This window comes from Peromyscus eremicus, chromosome 3 (genome assembly GCF_949786415.1).
Source record: "Peromyscus eremicus chromosome 3, PerEre_H2_v1, whole genome shotgun sequence".
Lineage (NCBI taxonomy): Eukaryota > Metazoa > Chordata > Mammalia > Rodentia > Cricetidae > Peromyscus > Peromyscus eremicus.
Window position 1 is genome coordinate 46,796,430 of NC_081418.1, and position 16,396 is coordinate 46,812,825.

General features: G+C 39.8%; 1 protein-coding gene across 1 annotated transcript in view; it reads left to right on the forward strand.

The window, feature by feature from the left end:
- The window catches only part of Nup205 (nucleoporin 205), a 68,125-nt gene that overhangs the window by 19,463 nt on the left and 32,266 nt on the right, over positions 1–16,396 (forward strand). Inside the window, exons 10-19 of the mRNA XM_059257568.1 lie at positions 168–305; positions 1,607–1,757; positions 2,979–3,184; positions 4,440–4,622; positions 6,237–6,287; positions 7,791–8,000; positions 10,615–10,714; positions 11,279–11,416; positions 12,917–13,106; positions 14,653–14,773. Of these exons, the coding sequence (XP_059113551.1) occupies positions 168–305; positions 1,607–1,757; positions 2,979–3,184; positions 4,440–4,622; positions 6,237–6,287; positions 7,791–8,000; positions 10,615–10,714; positions 11,279–11,416; positions 12,917–13,106; positions 14,653–14,773 (1,488 nt within the window). The remainder of the gene's footprint in view (positions 1–167; positions 306–1,606; positions 1,758–2,978; positions 3,185–4,439; positions 4,623–6,236; positions 6,288–7,790; positions 8,001–10,614; positions 10,715–11,278; positions 11,417–12,916; positions 13,107–14,652; positions 14,774–16,396) is intronic.

Genomic DNA, 16,396 nt, shown 5'->3' on the forward strand with positions numbered 1-16,396 from the left:
GAGAGACTTGAGATTTTCTTTTTTTTTAATCTCTTTTCTGTTCCATTGTTTTTTTTTCTTGAAACTTGGAAAATTTTAGTGAAAGAATTCAACAGTAATATACTTTTTTATTTCTGTAATTTATTTGTTATAAACGTTTCTCCATAGTTTTTGCTTATTCTCTGCAGATTGGTGAACTCTATAAAAAGAACCCTTTTCATTTGGAGCTTGCTCTAGAATACTGGTGTCCCTCAGAGCCCCTGCAGACTCCCACAATCATGGGCTCTTACCTGGGAGTGGCTCACCAGCGACCCCCTCAGCGCCAGGTGAGTTTCACAGCTTTTTATTTTTATTCTCTGATTGGGTCATTGAACAGTTTTGAACACAAGCACTAAGTTATTTAGAAACCAGCACTTTCCTTCTTTTATTTGAGAAAATTTGAATCCATTTAAGTTGGGCTCATCTTGAATTTTCTATCATCAGCCCTTCATTTTGTACTAGACATGTGACAAATGGTTAGCGGCAGGAAAGCTCCTAGTCTCATTATATATCGCTGTCCTCTATAGGTGTGACAATAACCAGTATACATCATTCTGATGAGGTGTAAGCAGTATAGAAGAAGACTTAGAGGTCATAATTGATGACATCGCACCTGGGAGTCTTCATATATGTAGACAAGCACCGGTTTCTGTCCTACATTCTCTATAATATAATATACACAAATAAAAGGATTGTCATGCCAGAATTCATCAGTTGGGGATTTCGCTCTCAGAAGCTTGCATGCTATATATTCATTATCCCCTCCCTGGAGTCTAGAATGAGTGCTTCCTTTTTCTTTATATTTCTTACATTTATTGTTTTGGCTTTTTCTCCATGTTGAAAAAGGTATTCTATAGAAGGAAATATGAAAGCTTTTCAAAGGTTTCCAGTGCCCTAATTTCACATTTCAGTTTGACATATTGCCATATTTGCTTCATCTACAACTATGCTTTTATCTCGATGGATGTTTTAAAGCAAACAGTTTTTAGTAAGACATGGTTAAGTATTTTTCTCAGAAATAAGGATATTTTTCCTGCAGTATTATAAAACTATTTTATACCTAGCAGTTCACAATAATTTCCAGATATCTGAAACTGTAGTTAGTTTTTAGTTTTACACAGTGAAAACATGAGTAGTTGGGGCTGGAGCGGTGGCTCAGCAGGTCAGAACAGAGCACCAGAGTTCAGTTCCTAGCACCTATGTCAGATGGATCACAACTGCAGGTGCAGAGATCTGATGCCTCTTCTGGCCACTGGGCATCTGTACGTACATACAGACACAGACACACGTGTGTACAAAACCAAAAGTAAACTTTAAAAATGATTAGTAGTCTTATATGTTGTGACATTGAGGTGGAAATTGGACATTGGAAGAAAATGTGCTGAATGTTTAGAATGATGTTCTATAATTGTCTTACATCACTAATAACAAGCTTAACAGTTTTCATAAATAAAATAGCACTTACTTTTTATTTTTTATGGCAATGAATTAAATCATAGTACTGAATTTGTTTTAATTTTTATTAGCTAGTTCATATTGCCTTAAAGTTAAGATACATTTCCTATAAACTTTTTTTTCTTAATTTCAGGTTGTCTTGTCAAAGTTTGTTAGACAAATGGGTGACCTGTTGCCTCCAACTATTTATATTCCTTATTTAAAAATGCTCCAGGGCTTGGCCAACGGGCCTCAGTGTGCTCACTACTGTTTTAGCCTGCTCAAAGTCAATGGTAGTAGTCACGGTAAGGGCAGTCTGCATGTCAAATTTGTTTTTACACTATTGTTCATGTACCACTGTAGATTCTACTGTAGGTATAAATTGCATTTATAAGAACTGAGGGAAAGAGTTACACTGGTGATTTTTATGTGTGGTAATGCTTTGATTATAGTCTCAGAGATTGGGGGATTTTTGCCATTTATCTTGTTAAATATAGTCTGCAGCAATATATGTAGTTTTTCAAGAACACATCTGATACATAAGAACAAGTATATATCCTTGCAGTGGAGGTTTGGTTTCTTTTTTGCTTTACTTTGTTTTGAGATGAGGTCTCACTCCATAACCTAAGCTGTCTTAGAACTCACTCTAAAGCCCAGGATGGACCTAAACCTGTCGCCACCCTCCTGCCTCAGCCTCCAGAGTACTAGAGTGCTAGGTGTAAGCCGTCATGCATAGCTAAATTTTATTCTGTAATTTGTCTTCATAAATACTTGTTTTCTTGTTACTAATTTTCCAACTCAGATCTGGTTAAGCCAGATATATTGGTGAAAGGGAAAAGAAACTAAATGTCTGCTGTGTTGGCTGCATATTTTTATTTTCACTTTTGTATGTGAAGAATATGAGGTTTGGAGAAGTTAAGTTTTAATATACTCATGGTGACAGGTTAGGGCCACGATTAAAATAGATCTGCCTGGCTCCCAAACCAGCATATTGGCTACTCTGTCAGGGCCCGCTTGTCTTATTTGTGGTGCTCTACCCCACAATGCTTGATATGTAAAGGAATATTATAATTTATAGATCTACGCTAGAGCTATCGTTTTGTGAGAATTCAAGCTCAGCCCTTGTGAATTATTTGGTGGGAAAAAGTAGCCATTTTGTTACATGACAACTTCTGGGTAGGAAGCAGGTAAATGGCATGCAAAGTCACTTTCTATGGGCACCACCCCGTCCTCAGGTCTAAGCAAGAATGAATCCAGAGGGAATCTGACCCCTTTCAGCATACTTCTGACCTGGGCAAAACAGCACTGCTCCTTCAGGACAGACTGACTGTCTGCTATGACAAAGGCAAACTAATGTCATTAGACATTAAATTATGCTTAGACTCCAGCAAGCAGCCAGACCTGTTGTTGCTGTGAGACTGGTCCATGGTCCTAGTGCCTCTCATGTGTGAGGTAGGCGGTGTTCCACCTTTGAGTTCCAATCGGAAGTGTTTGAAAGGAAACTCTTATGTTGCTTTTCCTTTCAGTTGAAAACATCCAGGGAGCGGGTGGCAGTCCTGTGTCCTGGGAGCATTTCTTTCACTCCTTATTGCTTTACCATGAACATCTCCGAAAGGACCTGCCAAGTGCAGATAGTGTCCAGTACCGCCACCTTCCTTCACGTGGCATCACTCAGAAGGAGCAAGATGGACTGATTGCTTTTCTCCAGCTGACGTCTACTATTATCACTTGGGTAGGTGACCCATCCACAGAACGATTTGATCTGTGTGGTAGCATGGTGATGTCTCAAGTGGCCAAGCGTTTTTTTTTAGTGTTAATGTTTGTGAGTGATATATTTAGCACATACATACATCCTTATGCTCTTGTTGTCTAGACTTCAGAGGATATAATTTTTGCTAGTTCTGTTCACTGCACAATCTTAATTTGAAAATTATATCCTAAACACATAAGAAAGTAGTCGAGAGGAAAGAGTCAGTTGGGTGTGCCTTCTTCTGGAACAGTGGTTCTCAAACTGTGGGTTCACGGGGATCACTTAAGACTGTCAGAAAACACAGACATATTTACATTTAACAGTAGCAAAATTGCAGTTGTGAAGTAGCAATAAAAATAATTTTATGATTGGGGGGTCACCACAACATGAAGAGCTGTATTAAAGGGTCCCAGAGATAGGAAGGTTGAGAACCGCTGCTCTAGAAGGTAATTCTGGTAGAGGTTCCGAAGTAGACACACGTGTTGGTGTATATGCGTGCAACATTCTTATCAAATCATTTTAGCTGCTTCTACCAGGTCGGTCTTATTTTCATTATAAACTTTGCACAACTTAGAAATCCTAGTTGATTGCTACAGCAGAATGAACTGCTCAGGTTGACATTTTGTCTGGAATATAGAAATGTTTTTTGTTTTTGATTTTTCTAATCATATTATTATGGTATTAGGCATTAAAATATCAAATTTATTATGTCTTATTGAAATAAAATGAAGTAATCCCTGATAAAATATTTTTCTTTTTTTTTTTCCTCAAAAAGAAAAGATATTGCTGACCTGTTCATGAATTAGATACATTTTAGTGTAATAATACTGTGTTGTTCTAGAAAGGACTTAAAAGTGCCTGATATTTATGTCACCCTAGTAGAAAGACTATTTATCTTTTGTAGTAGTATTTTTTGTTCTTGGATCTGCCAGAGAAATTCTTTGAAATTTATCTTCTATTGAATCTGATTTAATCTACCAATAGACTTCAAGCTAAATGATGGACTCTCTTTGTTTTAGTATGTATTAAATGTATATAGCCGGTATGTATTGCTGATGGAAGCCAGACTTGGTAGTATATTCACATCTGTTCAGGAGGCCACGTCAGGAGGATGGCTTGAGTTAATGGAGTTGGAGACCAGTATTGGCAGCTTAGCGAGAGCCTTTCTTATAAAACAAAACAAAAAAGCCTAGAAAAATAAATAAAATAGCGTTCTTGTTTTGTGTTCAAACCTCAGAGTGAAAATGCTCGCCTGGCGCTTTGTGAGCATCCTCAGTGGACACCTGTCGTGGTGATTCTGGGGCTCCTGCAGTGCAGTATTCCCCCAGTTCTCAAAGCTGAGCTACTGAAGACACTGGCCGCTTTTGGAAAGTCTCCTGAAATTGCTGCTTCACTTTGGCAGTCATTGGAATACACTCAGGTAATGCCATGAACTTTCTTATTTGTATAATTTAGAGAATGATTATGCTGTAGAAGCAAGAGCATTTGTTGAAGCAGAGTATTCCAGGGCATTCTCATATAGGAAGTTAGGATTTGGGAGCCAAGAATAGCGTTAGAAACTGATAGTCTGGGTTGTTTTCTTGGTGGTTCCCAACCTTACTAGGTTATGAAAGCTAGATCTTCAAGTAACTAAAGATCTTACTTACTTCCCAAGATCAGTGAGATACTACTAGTGTGGCAGACTAATGTGCCACGGTTGTTTTTGAGACCAGGTTAATGAATGTAAGCCTTCAGACATCTCTCTACTCATTAAATGCAGGAAATAGGTATTCATGTTTTCCATACTGTTCCTTTTCCCCTGTGCCCTTCCTTCCCAAAACTAGGAGACTGAAGTATTTGAGTAGCTTTCTGTTATCATGGTTTTAGCCGTTAAAGTGCCGTCCAACTGTTTGATAAGTTCTACAGAAATTTTCAGAGCAGCTACATGATATCTCAGGGAATGATTTTCCTTTTTCTAAAAGTCAGCTCTGTTGGAATTATTCCATTAAGTATTGTTTTCTCTGTGTGATTCCCTAAGTAGAAAGAATATGTTTTAGAGCAGTGGTTCTCACCCTTCCCAAGGGTGCCATCCTTTTATACAGTTCCCCATGTGTGGGGACCCCCACCATAACAGTATTTTCGTGGCTACTTCATAACTGCAGTTTTGCTACTGTTATGAGTCATAATGTAAATGTCTGATAATACAAAATATCTAATATATGACCCCTGTGAAAGGGCTGTTTGACCCACAGAGGGGTCATGACCCACAGGTTGAGAACCATGCTTATAGAACTAACTTTAAGGAGATACTTAGGTGGAATATGCATTTGTCTCAGAGGTAGTACATATAAGGGGGCCTGTGATTCTTGTTAATTGTTCACATAAACAGAGGCTTCTAGATTTTTTCCAAATGTGCATCCTGAAGATGAGAATAGCCATTAAAACAGTTAATGGAGTTTATGGTTTTTCTGTGTGCTGGCAGACTGAGACTGTCGTTCCCTCTCGGTTCATAGTAATCCAGTACTTGCAGTGTCCTGCCTCGTCACTGCCGTATGTGACTGGGTGTGTTGTCTCTATTTAGTCTACACAGTAGAGGCCCCTTAACTTTCTTCAGGAGAAGGAAGTATGAAGATGTGTGGTTTATCCTACCACAGGCACTGAAGGGCCGTGGCACACTCAGGAAGAACTAACTTAGCTCAGACTTGCCTATTCTCAAGCTGCTTCTTGGTTACGTATGACTGGTTGTGAGCAGAGAGTGTCTTGAACATGGGTCAGGTTCTACCCTGTAAGTCCTTTTCAAGAGCAAATTCCAGGATATCCGAGAGGAATTTGCTAAGAAAAATAAATGGTATGCTCTCAGAACTTAGCAGTTTTCTGTATGTTACAGTTCTGTCTGCCAGAACTGCTAATGAGAGTTGATCAGGGACTCCTTGGTGACCACTTATGATAGATAGAGTGAGCCTATAAGAGTGGTGGGGGAGATGTGTAACTGTGTCATGCCAGTACTGCTCATTGATGGACAAGGATGCTCCTGATATGCATTTCTTCCTTCCAGATACTGCAGACCGTCAGGGTTCCAAGCCAGAGGCAAGCTATTGGTATTGAGGTAAGGTTTTCTTTTTTAGTTTCAACACTACATTCATTCATTCATTCATACAGTAATGCCAAAATAAAATCGTGAGAAGTTATTGGTAGATTATTCAGTTTCTGTAATTTTTCAGTTTAATATACTTGCTTTTGGAAGGTTCATTAATGCTGAAATGGAGACAAAGTCTTTTTATTATTATTTAATTAATTAATTTATATACTGTATGGTCATGTGTATGCCTAGGCACACATGTGCTTTGGTATGTGCGTGGAGGTCAGAGGACAGCCTTGGGGAGTCAGTTCTCTTCTTCCATATTGTGGGAGTCTGGGGATCACACTCAGGTTGTCGGGCTTGGAGGCAAGCATCTTTATCTGCTTTGCCATCTTGTTAATTATGAAACGAAGCAGTCAGTGAAAGAAACTAGTATGTTGAGAGTTGGAAAAAGGATGTCACATGGCAGCCATCTGAATGGAAAGTCTTGATTGGAATTGTTTTAATTAGGTTAGTTAAGTCAACTTGGAGTGAGAATTAATATTTGTTTGTTTGTTTGAGATGATATCTTGCTTTGTATCTCTGGCTGACCTTGAGCTGCTAATAGTTCCTAAGTGCTGGATAACAGTCATGTGCTGCTACCTCCAGTGGGAGAAATTATCTCTATTCCTTTTCTGTCTTTTTATTTGTTACATCTATTTATTTTGCAGGAAGGTGGCACATGCTGAGGCATGTCAATGGAGGTCATAGGAAAAAAAATTTTTTTTTTAGATTTATTTATTATGCATAGAGTGTTCAGCCTACATGTATACCAGCAGGCCAGAAGAGGGCACCAGATCTCATTATAGGGGGTTATGAGTCACTATGTGGTTGCTGGGAATTGAACTCAGGGCCTCTGGAAGAGCAGCTGGTGCTCTTACCTCTGATCCATCTCTCCAACCCCTAGGGGACATTTTTAGTTGTCAGTTCTCTCTCTTACAGTGTAAATTCTGGGGTCAAATGTACATCCTCAGACTTGGCAGGAGGCACCCTTTCCCACTGAGCCATCTCACCATCCCCTCTCTTTTTCTGTTACTTTTGAGATTAAAATTATATTGTTTCTCTTTTCCTTTCCTCCCTCTAAGCCTCCCATATACTCCTCTTTGTTCTTTTTCAAATTCATGGCCTCTTTTGTTTATTAAGTGCTGTTACATGCATATATGTATATGTATATACATACATATTCCTAATACAGTGTGCTCTGTGTGTATGTCACTTGTGTGTATAACCAGTTGGTGTGCTGTCCTCTTACTTTTAGAAGTGTGTAAAAATCTTTTATATTTCAAAGTTGAGATACTATGTGAAAATTTGAAATTCTTCTGACTCATTAGATTGATGTACTTTGGTGTCTTTTCTGCTAAGTGGGAAGTACTATTTGTTAATTATTTGTGTTGTGATATATCACTGTTAATGAGTTAGTATCAGCAAAATGCTCTTATTTGATAGTCATTAGCCTTGTATTGCTAATTCTCTTTGTTCTTTTCCTTGAAGGTTGAACTCAATGAAATAGAGTCCCGTTGTGAAGAATACCCCTTGACTCGGGCCTTTTGCCAGTTGATCAGTGCCCTGGTGGAGAGCTCGTTCCCTTCCAATCTGGGCGCTGGCCTGCGCCCCCCTGGCTTTGACCCTTACTTGCAGTTCCTCAGGGATTCTGTGTTTCTCCGATTCCGTACGAGAGCTTACCGGAGAGCAGCTGAAAAGGTGATATTCAGAGGAAACGTTTCTCTCCTTTTAACTTGTCAGTTTTTTCAACCAAGGTGTAAGGCTATAAATTCAGTTCAGCTTTTGGAAGTTCATAATATTTATAGTCCTAATTCTGTAGTCCCTACTTGGATTATTCATGTGTCTTACAAATAAATTTGGGCGTTAAAATAGACACAGTTTAATGAACAGTGACAGTTTTCTGATAGTTCACAGTCAGTCCTTAACTGAACACTTTTTTGAGATAAAATCTCACTATGTCTCACTGAGCAGATTTTAACTAACATTGCACTAAAACCTTTCCACCCTTGTTGGAAACACATGGGATGCTTTAGATTAGGAGTTGTATTGCCGGGCCGTGGTGGCGCACGCCTTTAATCCCAGCACTTGGGAGGCAGAGGCAGGCGGATCTCTGTGAGTTCGAGGCCAGCCTGGGCTACAGAGCGAGTTCCAGGACAGGCTCCAAAACTACACAGAGAAACCCTGTCTTGAAACCTCCCCCCCCCCAAAAAAAAAAAATTGTATCAATTCAAGCCTGCTTGTTAGTTCTGTTAGCAATTCTAGGTTGTGAATTATTCACCCCGAGGGAAGCTATGTTATGAACCAGTGGACTTAGCTACCGTGGGTGGACGCTGAGAGCAATGGTGTTTATGCACATCTTGGCTCTGCTCCGTGACACCACCGAGCTCATCGTATATATCGTTTTATGTAATTCTAGTATTACTTCGAGGCAGGTACTATTAATGTTCCAATTTTACAGATGGAGGCTTAGCAAAGTTAAGGAACTTGCCTAAGGTCCAGGACCAGGATTTGAACATAGGACTCTGTCTTCAGATCCAAGCTCATAACCACTAAGCTATGTAAGAGACCCTTCCAGGTTCTTATGTAGTTCACCTTTAGTGTATGATGCTGTTTATTATCTCACAGAATATCCTTGGATATAATTTATAGGAATGTTTCTGCTGTACTAGTTTGTTGTTTTCTTAGCCTGCTGGATGTTTTGTTATGTTAATAATTATAGAATGAACTTAGTTCATGCTAATATTGAACAATTCAGAACATAAGAAATTTTATCACCCCAGCCCTGTTACCAAAAGAAAAATAGTAATTTCTAGTCTTTTTTTCATTTAAATAGCACTAGAAAGAATACCTTACATTACTTTGTATTGTTTGCATGGAGATTACAAGTAATTATGAAGATTCACTTAAAAAATGGCCTTAGATGGCTTCATAGTATCCATTCCTTGTATCTATACCTGGCATAGTCTGATTCTTTGCATTTTCATCATTAGGGGTCATATGGTGATCTAATATTTAGTCACAGAAACAGAGTTCTCTTTGCTTTATAATTTATTTTTTAGTGATGATAAATACAAGGGGATACATTTTATTTCATCTCTAGGTCTGCCTTGTTAACATAAGTCTTCTGATCCGATGAACTATTAATAGTAGCCATGCTTCACTAAACATATTTCAATGAGCAATGCATGTGTGATCATTGCAGTCTTTTCAACAAAATCTTTTTGCACCTGTTTTAAATGTCTTATTTGTCTTGTCTTGATGAGGTCATTACGACCTCAGTGTTTGCAGTACTAGTCAGCCACGTTCTTTGCAGATAATTTTTGCCCATATGAAGCTACACCTCAAACATTGCTGCTTTCTTTGCTGCCACCTAGTTTATTTTCCCTGAAAAATTGTTGTCAGGTTTTAGAATGTTTTTTCCTTGAAGCTTTCTTTAGTTTAACTTGGGTAACTATATCTTAAGACAGTGGGATCTCGTGACAACAGTGCTTTGGGTTGAGATTAATACTACAGTTAGAGGTAGTCGATTTAACAGTCTTCAAATCTTGAAAATTCAAAAAGGCCACAGCGTAGTCCCGTTCTAAAACTCAGCCCTGATAAAATTATGTAGTTTAATGACTTCAAAATAATCATTAAAAAAAAACAGTATTACTAGACCTCTGTGTTGGGGTGAGGGCATTGGAGGTAGGGCCCCACAGTTGTACTATGGTAGAGCAGTGGCTTTGTATGTGCAGTCTGGGTTTAGTCTCCAGCACCGCAAAAGTAAATTATGTAAAAAAAATACTCTGTGCAATGGATTTTAAAACACAGTTTAAGTTCCACTGGATATAGCTGTACATATGTGTCCTTCCATGTAAAGTATTTTAAGTTTGACTGGTTGTTGGGCAGACTGTCCTGGTCTGAGCATGTTTACTGCTGAGCCATGTGATCTGAGGGATTCAGGCACTGTATTAGCTTTCACATGAGCGTCCTAGAGAAAATGTGAACTCTTTGACCTATAGAGAAATCAGGTATTGTGTAATTGTAAAGTGAACATGGCCAGGTGCTAAATACCTTCAGCTTGTAAGAGAGCTCAGCCTTCGACTGAAGAGACACTTCTTAAGTAATCTTTAACAAACGTTCTGTCTAGAAAAAAGCCAGCCTGTTATCCTTTGACAAATGACAACATGAATTAAGAATGTTTGTATAAATTAATGAAGTACACAAGGGACTTCATCGCTTTTCTGGAGAGCAAAGTGGAGGGAGCGAAAAACTTGACAATTCCCACCTTGGACTATTCATTATTACTGAAATACTTGTTTTTTTCCTGTAGTGGGAAGTTGCTGAGGTTGTCTTGGAAGTGTTTTATAAGCTACTGAGAGATTATGAGCCTCAGCTCGAAGATTTTGTAGATCAGTTTGTGGAGCTACAAGGTAATTGTCTAGAATATTTATGATTTAGTGATTATGCATATAAATGAGAGTTAAAAATTATGATTTAAGTTAGAATTTAACTGTGCTTTACTGTTTTAATTATGTTCTGTTTAAGAGAGAAAATAGGATTTTCCTGAGTAGAAGATTAAGTACTCAGGTTGTAGTTCCGTGGTGATTGATAGTGGGCACTGGTTCCCACGTGCACATTAGTCATTCCTCTGGAACTGCTCCTTCAACAGTTTGTGTCATTGTCGTGACTTGAGGCTTGCCTTCACCCGTGTCAATCCTGTTTAAGTTACAATGTCATACATTTCACAAAAACAGAGGGTCTAACAAAAATGGTGATTGAGGGGCCAGTGAGATAGCCACTAACTGATTCTTTATAGGTAATGGCACCTGCATGGTCTCCGTTCAATCGCTGGACTTTACAGTGGAAGAGAACTGACTCCTGCAAGCTGTGCTCTGAACACACACACACACACACACACACACACACACACACACACACACAAAATAGTTGTAAGCCAGTGCCGATTCACCATCTTTTGGACTGTGTCTATTTAGGAGAAGAAATCATAGCCTATAAGCCGCCTGGCTTCAGTCTGATGTACCATCTTCTGAATGAGTCACCGATGTTGGAACTTGCTCTCAGTTTACTGGAAGAAGGAGTTAAGCAGCTGGATACCTACGCACCTTTCCCTGGTATGTGCCTGTAAGTCTTTGTGACTTCAGAACTGTTGACATCTTTGTCTTTTATACTGTAAGAGTCTTATCTAACAGTGGTATTTTCAGTGAGTTATTATGAGTGAAAATAGACTGAATTACAGAGACTCATTCACTGTGACTGTCTCATTGCAGGGTCTTCTGCAGATAATTAAAATGTTTCTTTCTCTTTCACATCTTTAACATGCTTAACTCTGAATCTGAATCCTGTGATACTTACAGAAACACGTACTATAGTCTGGTTCATAGTGTTTAGTAAATGTTATTTATTATCATTGGCATTACTTACTATTTGTTAAGTGCTTTCTCTGCAGCTGGCTCTCAGAAGCGTAGCATGTGTTTTAATACATTTCATCTGCACAGAAGCCTTATGTGCAGATCTTATTTACGTTTAAGGAAATGATGCACAAAGAGGTTACACTGAGAGCTGGGATTTGATCCTAGGCAGTTAGGCCCCAGAGCCCAGGCTTTATACTGCTGTGCTGTATTGTCTAATGTGGCAGTGGTCTGAAATAGAAAAGTCAGATTCTGAACATAGGTTTGTAACTGTAGAACTCACAGGTAAGAACTGTAGAAGAACTTAGGCCTAACATTTTAAATTTGAAAGGTTGAGATTACAAGTGATCCTTACTATATTTTCTGCTTTATTTTCTTTAAAAATTTTTTTGAAGGGTTATTTTTATTTTCTGTATATGAATATTTTGTCTTGTGCCTGTGGAGGACAGAAGAAGGTATCATATTCCCTGGAATTGGAGTTTCAGTTGGATGTGAGTTACCATTTAGGTGCTGGAATAGAACCCAGGTTCTCTGCAAAAGCCAAGTGCTCTTAACCCCTGAGCCATCTCTTCAGCTTTATTTTTACAGTGGCTATGTCTGGAAGTCGGTTTCTCACTCTCAGCACTATTGACAGTTTAGCTATAGTTCTCTGCTGTGGGTGCTGTTCTGGGTGCTGTGTGCTTCTGTCGACTGGATTCCAGTTAGGACAAACGAGTGTTTATAGGTGTTGTCAAATGTTCACTGGGCACACATCACCCCATTCAGAGAGCCAGTGCTCTAAAACAGTGGTTCTCAACCTGTGGGTCACAGCCCCCCTTGTATCCCATATCAGATATCCTGCATGTCACATGCTTGCACGACAGTTCATAACAGCAGCAAAATTAGTTATGAAGTAGTAATAAAAATAATTTTACGTTTGGGGGTCACCACAACATGAGGAACTGTATTAAAGGGTCGCAGCATTAGGAAGGTTGAGAACACTGCTCTAGCGGATCAAGGAAAAGATAAAAGAGACGCTAATATCTGAGTAGCCTGGGTCGCAGAAATCATTGGTTTTATATGGGTGAAAGCTGTTGTGAAGGTGCTGTTGAACATTTGTAACAACAAGAATTTTTTGAGACTAAAACCTGCCTTTTAGTTTGTTTTGTCCTGAGTGCTGTGTGTTTCTAAGATTCATTTAGTGTAACTTCCTTTGGGTTACAGGAAAGAAACACCTCGAGAAAGCAGTTCAGCATTGTCTAGCACTCCTCAATCTCACTCTGCAGAAGGAGAACCTTTTCATGGACCTTCTGAGAGAGAGTCAGCTGGCTCTCATCGTGTCTCCTTTGGAACAGCTCTTGCAGGGAATTAACCCCAGAACTAAGAAGGCAGACAATGTGGTTAACATCGCCAGGTAAGTTACATCTGTCAGTAGAGCACGAGCAGGACAGCTCTTATTCTCTCTCTTTTTGTTGTATATTTAATACATCGCAGATTATCTGTTTGGGCCTGTTTTAATCTCACCTAGTTTCACTCCTTTGATTTTAATCACTCTGAGCCTTACCATGTCTTTTCTTTTTTCCCTTCCTAACTTACTCTATGTCCTAAAAGTTTTAGGTCCAAAATGAATAGTATTTGTTTTCTGTAGGGAGACAGAGTGTTTTTGGGGGTGGGGAGGGGATAGCGAGCCACCCACAGCCTGTATACGTAGATGGATATATACCCGTGCATTTGCTCACGTTCTGGTGGTTGGTGTTGTATAGCTTGTAGAACTAATCACTTGCCTCAGCTTCATAAGGTGATCTGTGGAAGTGTGCTTCTGTCCACATAGCCTTTTGTGAGGACAGTCTTCTTGCACCCTTACCTTAGTTATGTTTCTCATGGCTGTGATAAAACAGTGTGACCAAAAGCAACTTAAGGAGAAAAGAGTTTTTCATCTTACAGCTCTTAGCTTACTCTCCCATCACTGATGGAAGTCAGGAAGGAACTGAAGGCAGAAATTTGGAGGCAGAACCTTAATCAGAGGCCATGGAAGAGTGCTGCTTACTGGCCTGCTCATCATGGCTTGCTCAGCTTCTTACAGCACCTAGGACCATGAGCCCTGAGGTGGCACTGCCCATAGTGAGCTGGGCCCTCCCACATAAGCCATCAATCAAAAAAAATCACTGGCTTGCCCATGACCTAGTCTGGTGGAGAAATCTTCTCAATTGAGGTTTCCTCTTCCAAAATGATTCTAGCAAATCCTTAATCACCTTGTCAGTACTTGATTTCCTACATATGCAAAGACCTTTTTCCAAACAGTCATTGTGGATTAAAACTTTTACACATGTGTTTTGGAAGGCATGATATATATAGCTTGTAAGAGGTTCTTTGTAGCTAGAAGGGGAACACCTTTCTCTCATTTGTCTGAGAGTGTTATATAGGTAGGTGAACCTTTGGCTTTATGTTTTCTTTCTTTTTTCTTTTAAGAGCTATTTATTTATTTATTTGTTTTTTTTTTCTTTTAGGAGTTATTTATTTATTTGTTTGTTTTGTTTTGTTTTTTGAGTCACGGTTTCTTTGTGTAGCTTTGGAGCCTGTCCTGGAACTTACTCTGTAGACCAGGCTGGCCTCGAATTCACAGAGATCTGCCTGCCTCTGCCTCCCAAGTGCTGGGATTAAAATTGTGTGCCAACTATGCCTAGCTAAGAGTTACTTATTTTTAATTTTTTATGTATTTGTGTGTTCCTAGTTGTCTCTGGGCGTCACATGCATATGTGTGCCTGTGGAGGTCAGAGATGTTGGATCCTCTGGAGCTGGAGTTTGAGATAGTCGTAAGCAGATGTAGGTGCTGAGAGCCAAACCAGGTCCTCTGCAAATGCTCTTAACCATGAGCCATCTTTGAGCCCCTAAATTTTCTTTATTTGGAACAGTGAAAAGCCAAGTTTGATCACATTGTTCTTCAATGTTTTCTTCTGAAGGTATCTCTATCATGGAAACAGTAATCCTGAATTGGCCTTTGAAAGTGCCAAGATCCTTTGCTGTATCTCTTGCAATTCCAACATTCAGATCAAACTGGTTGGCGATTTCACACATGACCAGGTAACTGATTGTGTTGTTGATGCATTCTAGGGCTCATGGTGTCTGGATGGGTTGTGTTTTTGTTTGTGGAATGATCCTCAAAGAGTAAGTGCATTGATAAGGGGTGGATGAAGAACTAGCCGGGAAGTGAGTACTTCCGCAGCAGAGTACCCTCTGCAGTGTGCTCTGTGAGTGTTTACACTCCAGTATGTGACTATGTAGTCTACAAAATGGCTGTGACTGGGCATCTGAAGTGATTGATCTTGCAGCCACATCTGTTTGCTAAGCTGATTACCTTTGTGGTTTTCTGGTGATCCACACGTGTGGTATGTTGGCTATTATAGAATGTATTTAAGGATTTTTTTTCTTCTTCCTGAGACTGTTACTGTGTTGCTCCAGTGATCCTTCTGCCTCCACCTGTGGAGAAGTTGACACTGTGGGCCTGTGTTCTGTACCAGCTCAAATGGGCCTTTTTCTTCTCTTCCTAGTATTTTTGTTTCTCCTCTTCTCATTTGAAACGGTGGTGTGTTGCCTTGGCTGGTTCCGGCTCCACTGAAGAGGTCCCCTGCCTGACCCCAGGGTGGGTCTACTCTCTAGCTCCTCTGCTGTCCTTGGATAGCCACAGCTGCACAACTGGCTCTGTGTCTTCTGTAAACATCTAGTGTCTGTAGGACGCTCTACTTAACTAAAATCTAGGCCTTTACCGGATCCTCCTCAGCAGTGTCTTAAAACAGAGACGTTTTGTCACTTTGGATGAAGTAGGTCTTTATTCTGTTTAAGTTTTTCTTTGTGTTGTCTGTGGGAGAGAGAGGGAGCGAATCTGCACAAGTAGATGCGGAGGTCAGAGGACAACTTGTAGGAGTCAGTTTTCTCCATTACCGTGTAGTTCTGGGGTTTGAATTCGGTTCACTGTGCTCAGCAGCAAGCACCCTCACTCACTTAGCCAGCTCACTGACTCCCAGATCTTCACTGGATTGTAATTCTTATAAGACCTTTCACGTGACTGGGTTCCCTGCCACTGTGTCAGTTGTGAACTCTAGTTGTAACAAATCAACGTGACCTCACATCTTTATGAGTACCCTTGCAATGATGGCACCACCAGGGCTGAGAGCCACTGTAAGATTCGATGTGGCCTCTGGAATCTGGCTTTTCTTTTTTTTGGACCACATTTGGCTATGTGGTCCAGACTGGGTTAGAACCTATGATCTTTTTGTGTCCTCTCCCTCTTACATGCTGGGTTACAGGTACAAGCCACCATGCTGAGCTTTAAATTAAATACAGATTATTATTACTGATTGAAGCATGCTGTTTCCTGCCAGGTTTCTTTTCTGTTTCTCCCCCCTTCCCTTTTCTTTTTCTTTTTTGAGGCAAGGTCTCGTTATGTAACCTTGGTTGGCCTAGAACTCAACTGTGTAGACCAGGTGAGTCTTGAACTTAAAGAGTCCTGTCTACCTCTGCCTCCCAAAACTGGGATTGAAGGTGTGTGCACCACACTTGGTCTGCTTTCTTTCTTCAGAGCAGGCTGACTTCAAACTTAGAATCATCCTGCCTCAGCCTCCTAAGTGCTTGGATTACAGTTGTATGCCACAGTGCCCGCTTTAATTATTTCTGTAATGAACTTATATGTAGCAGTTTAAATAGCTA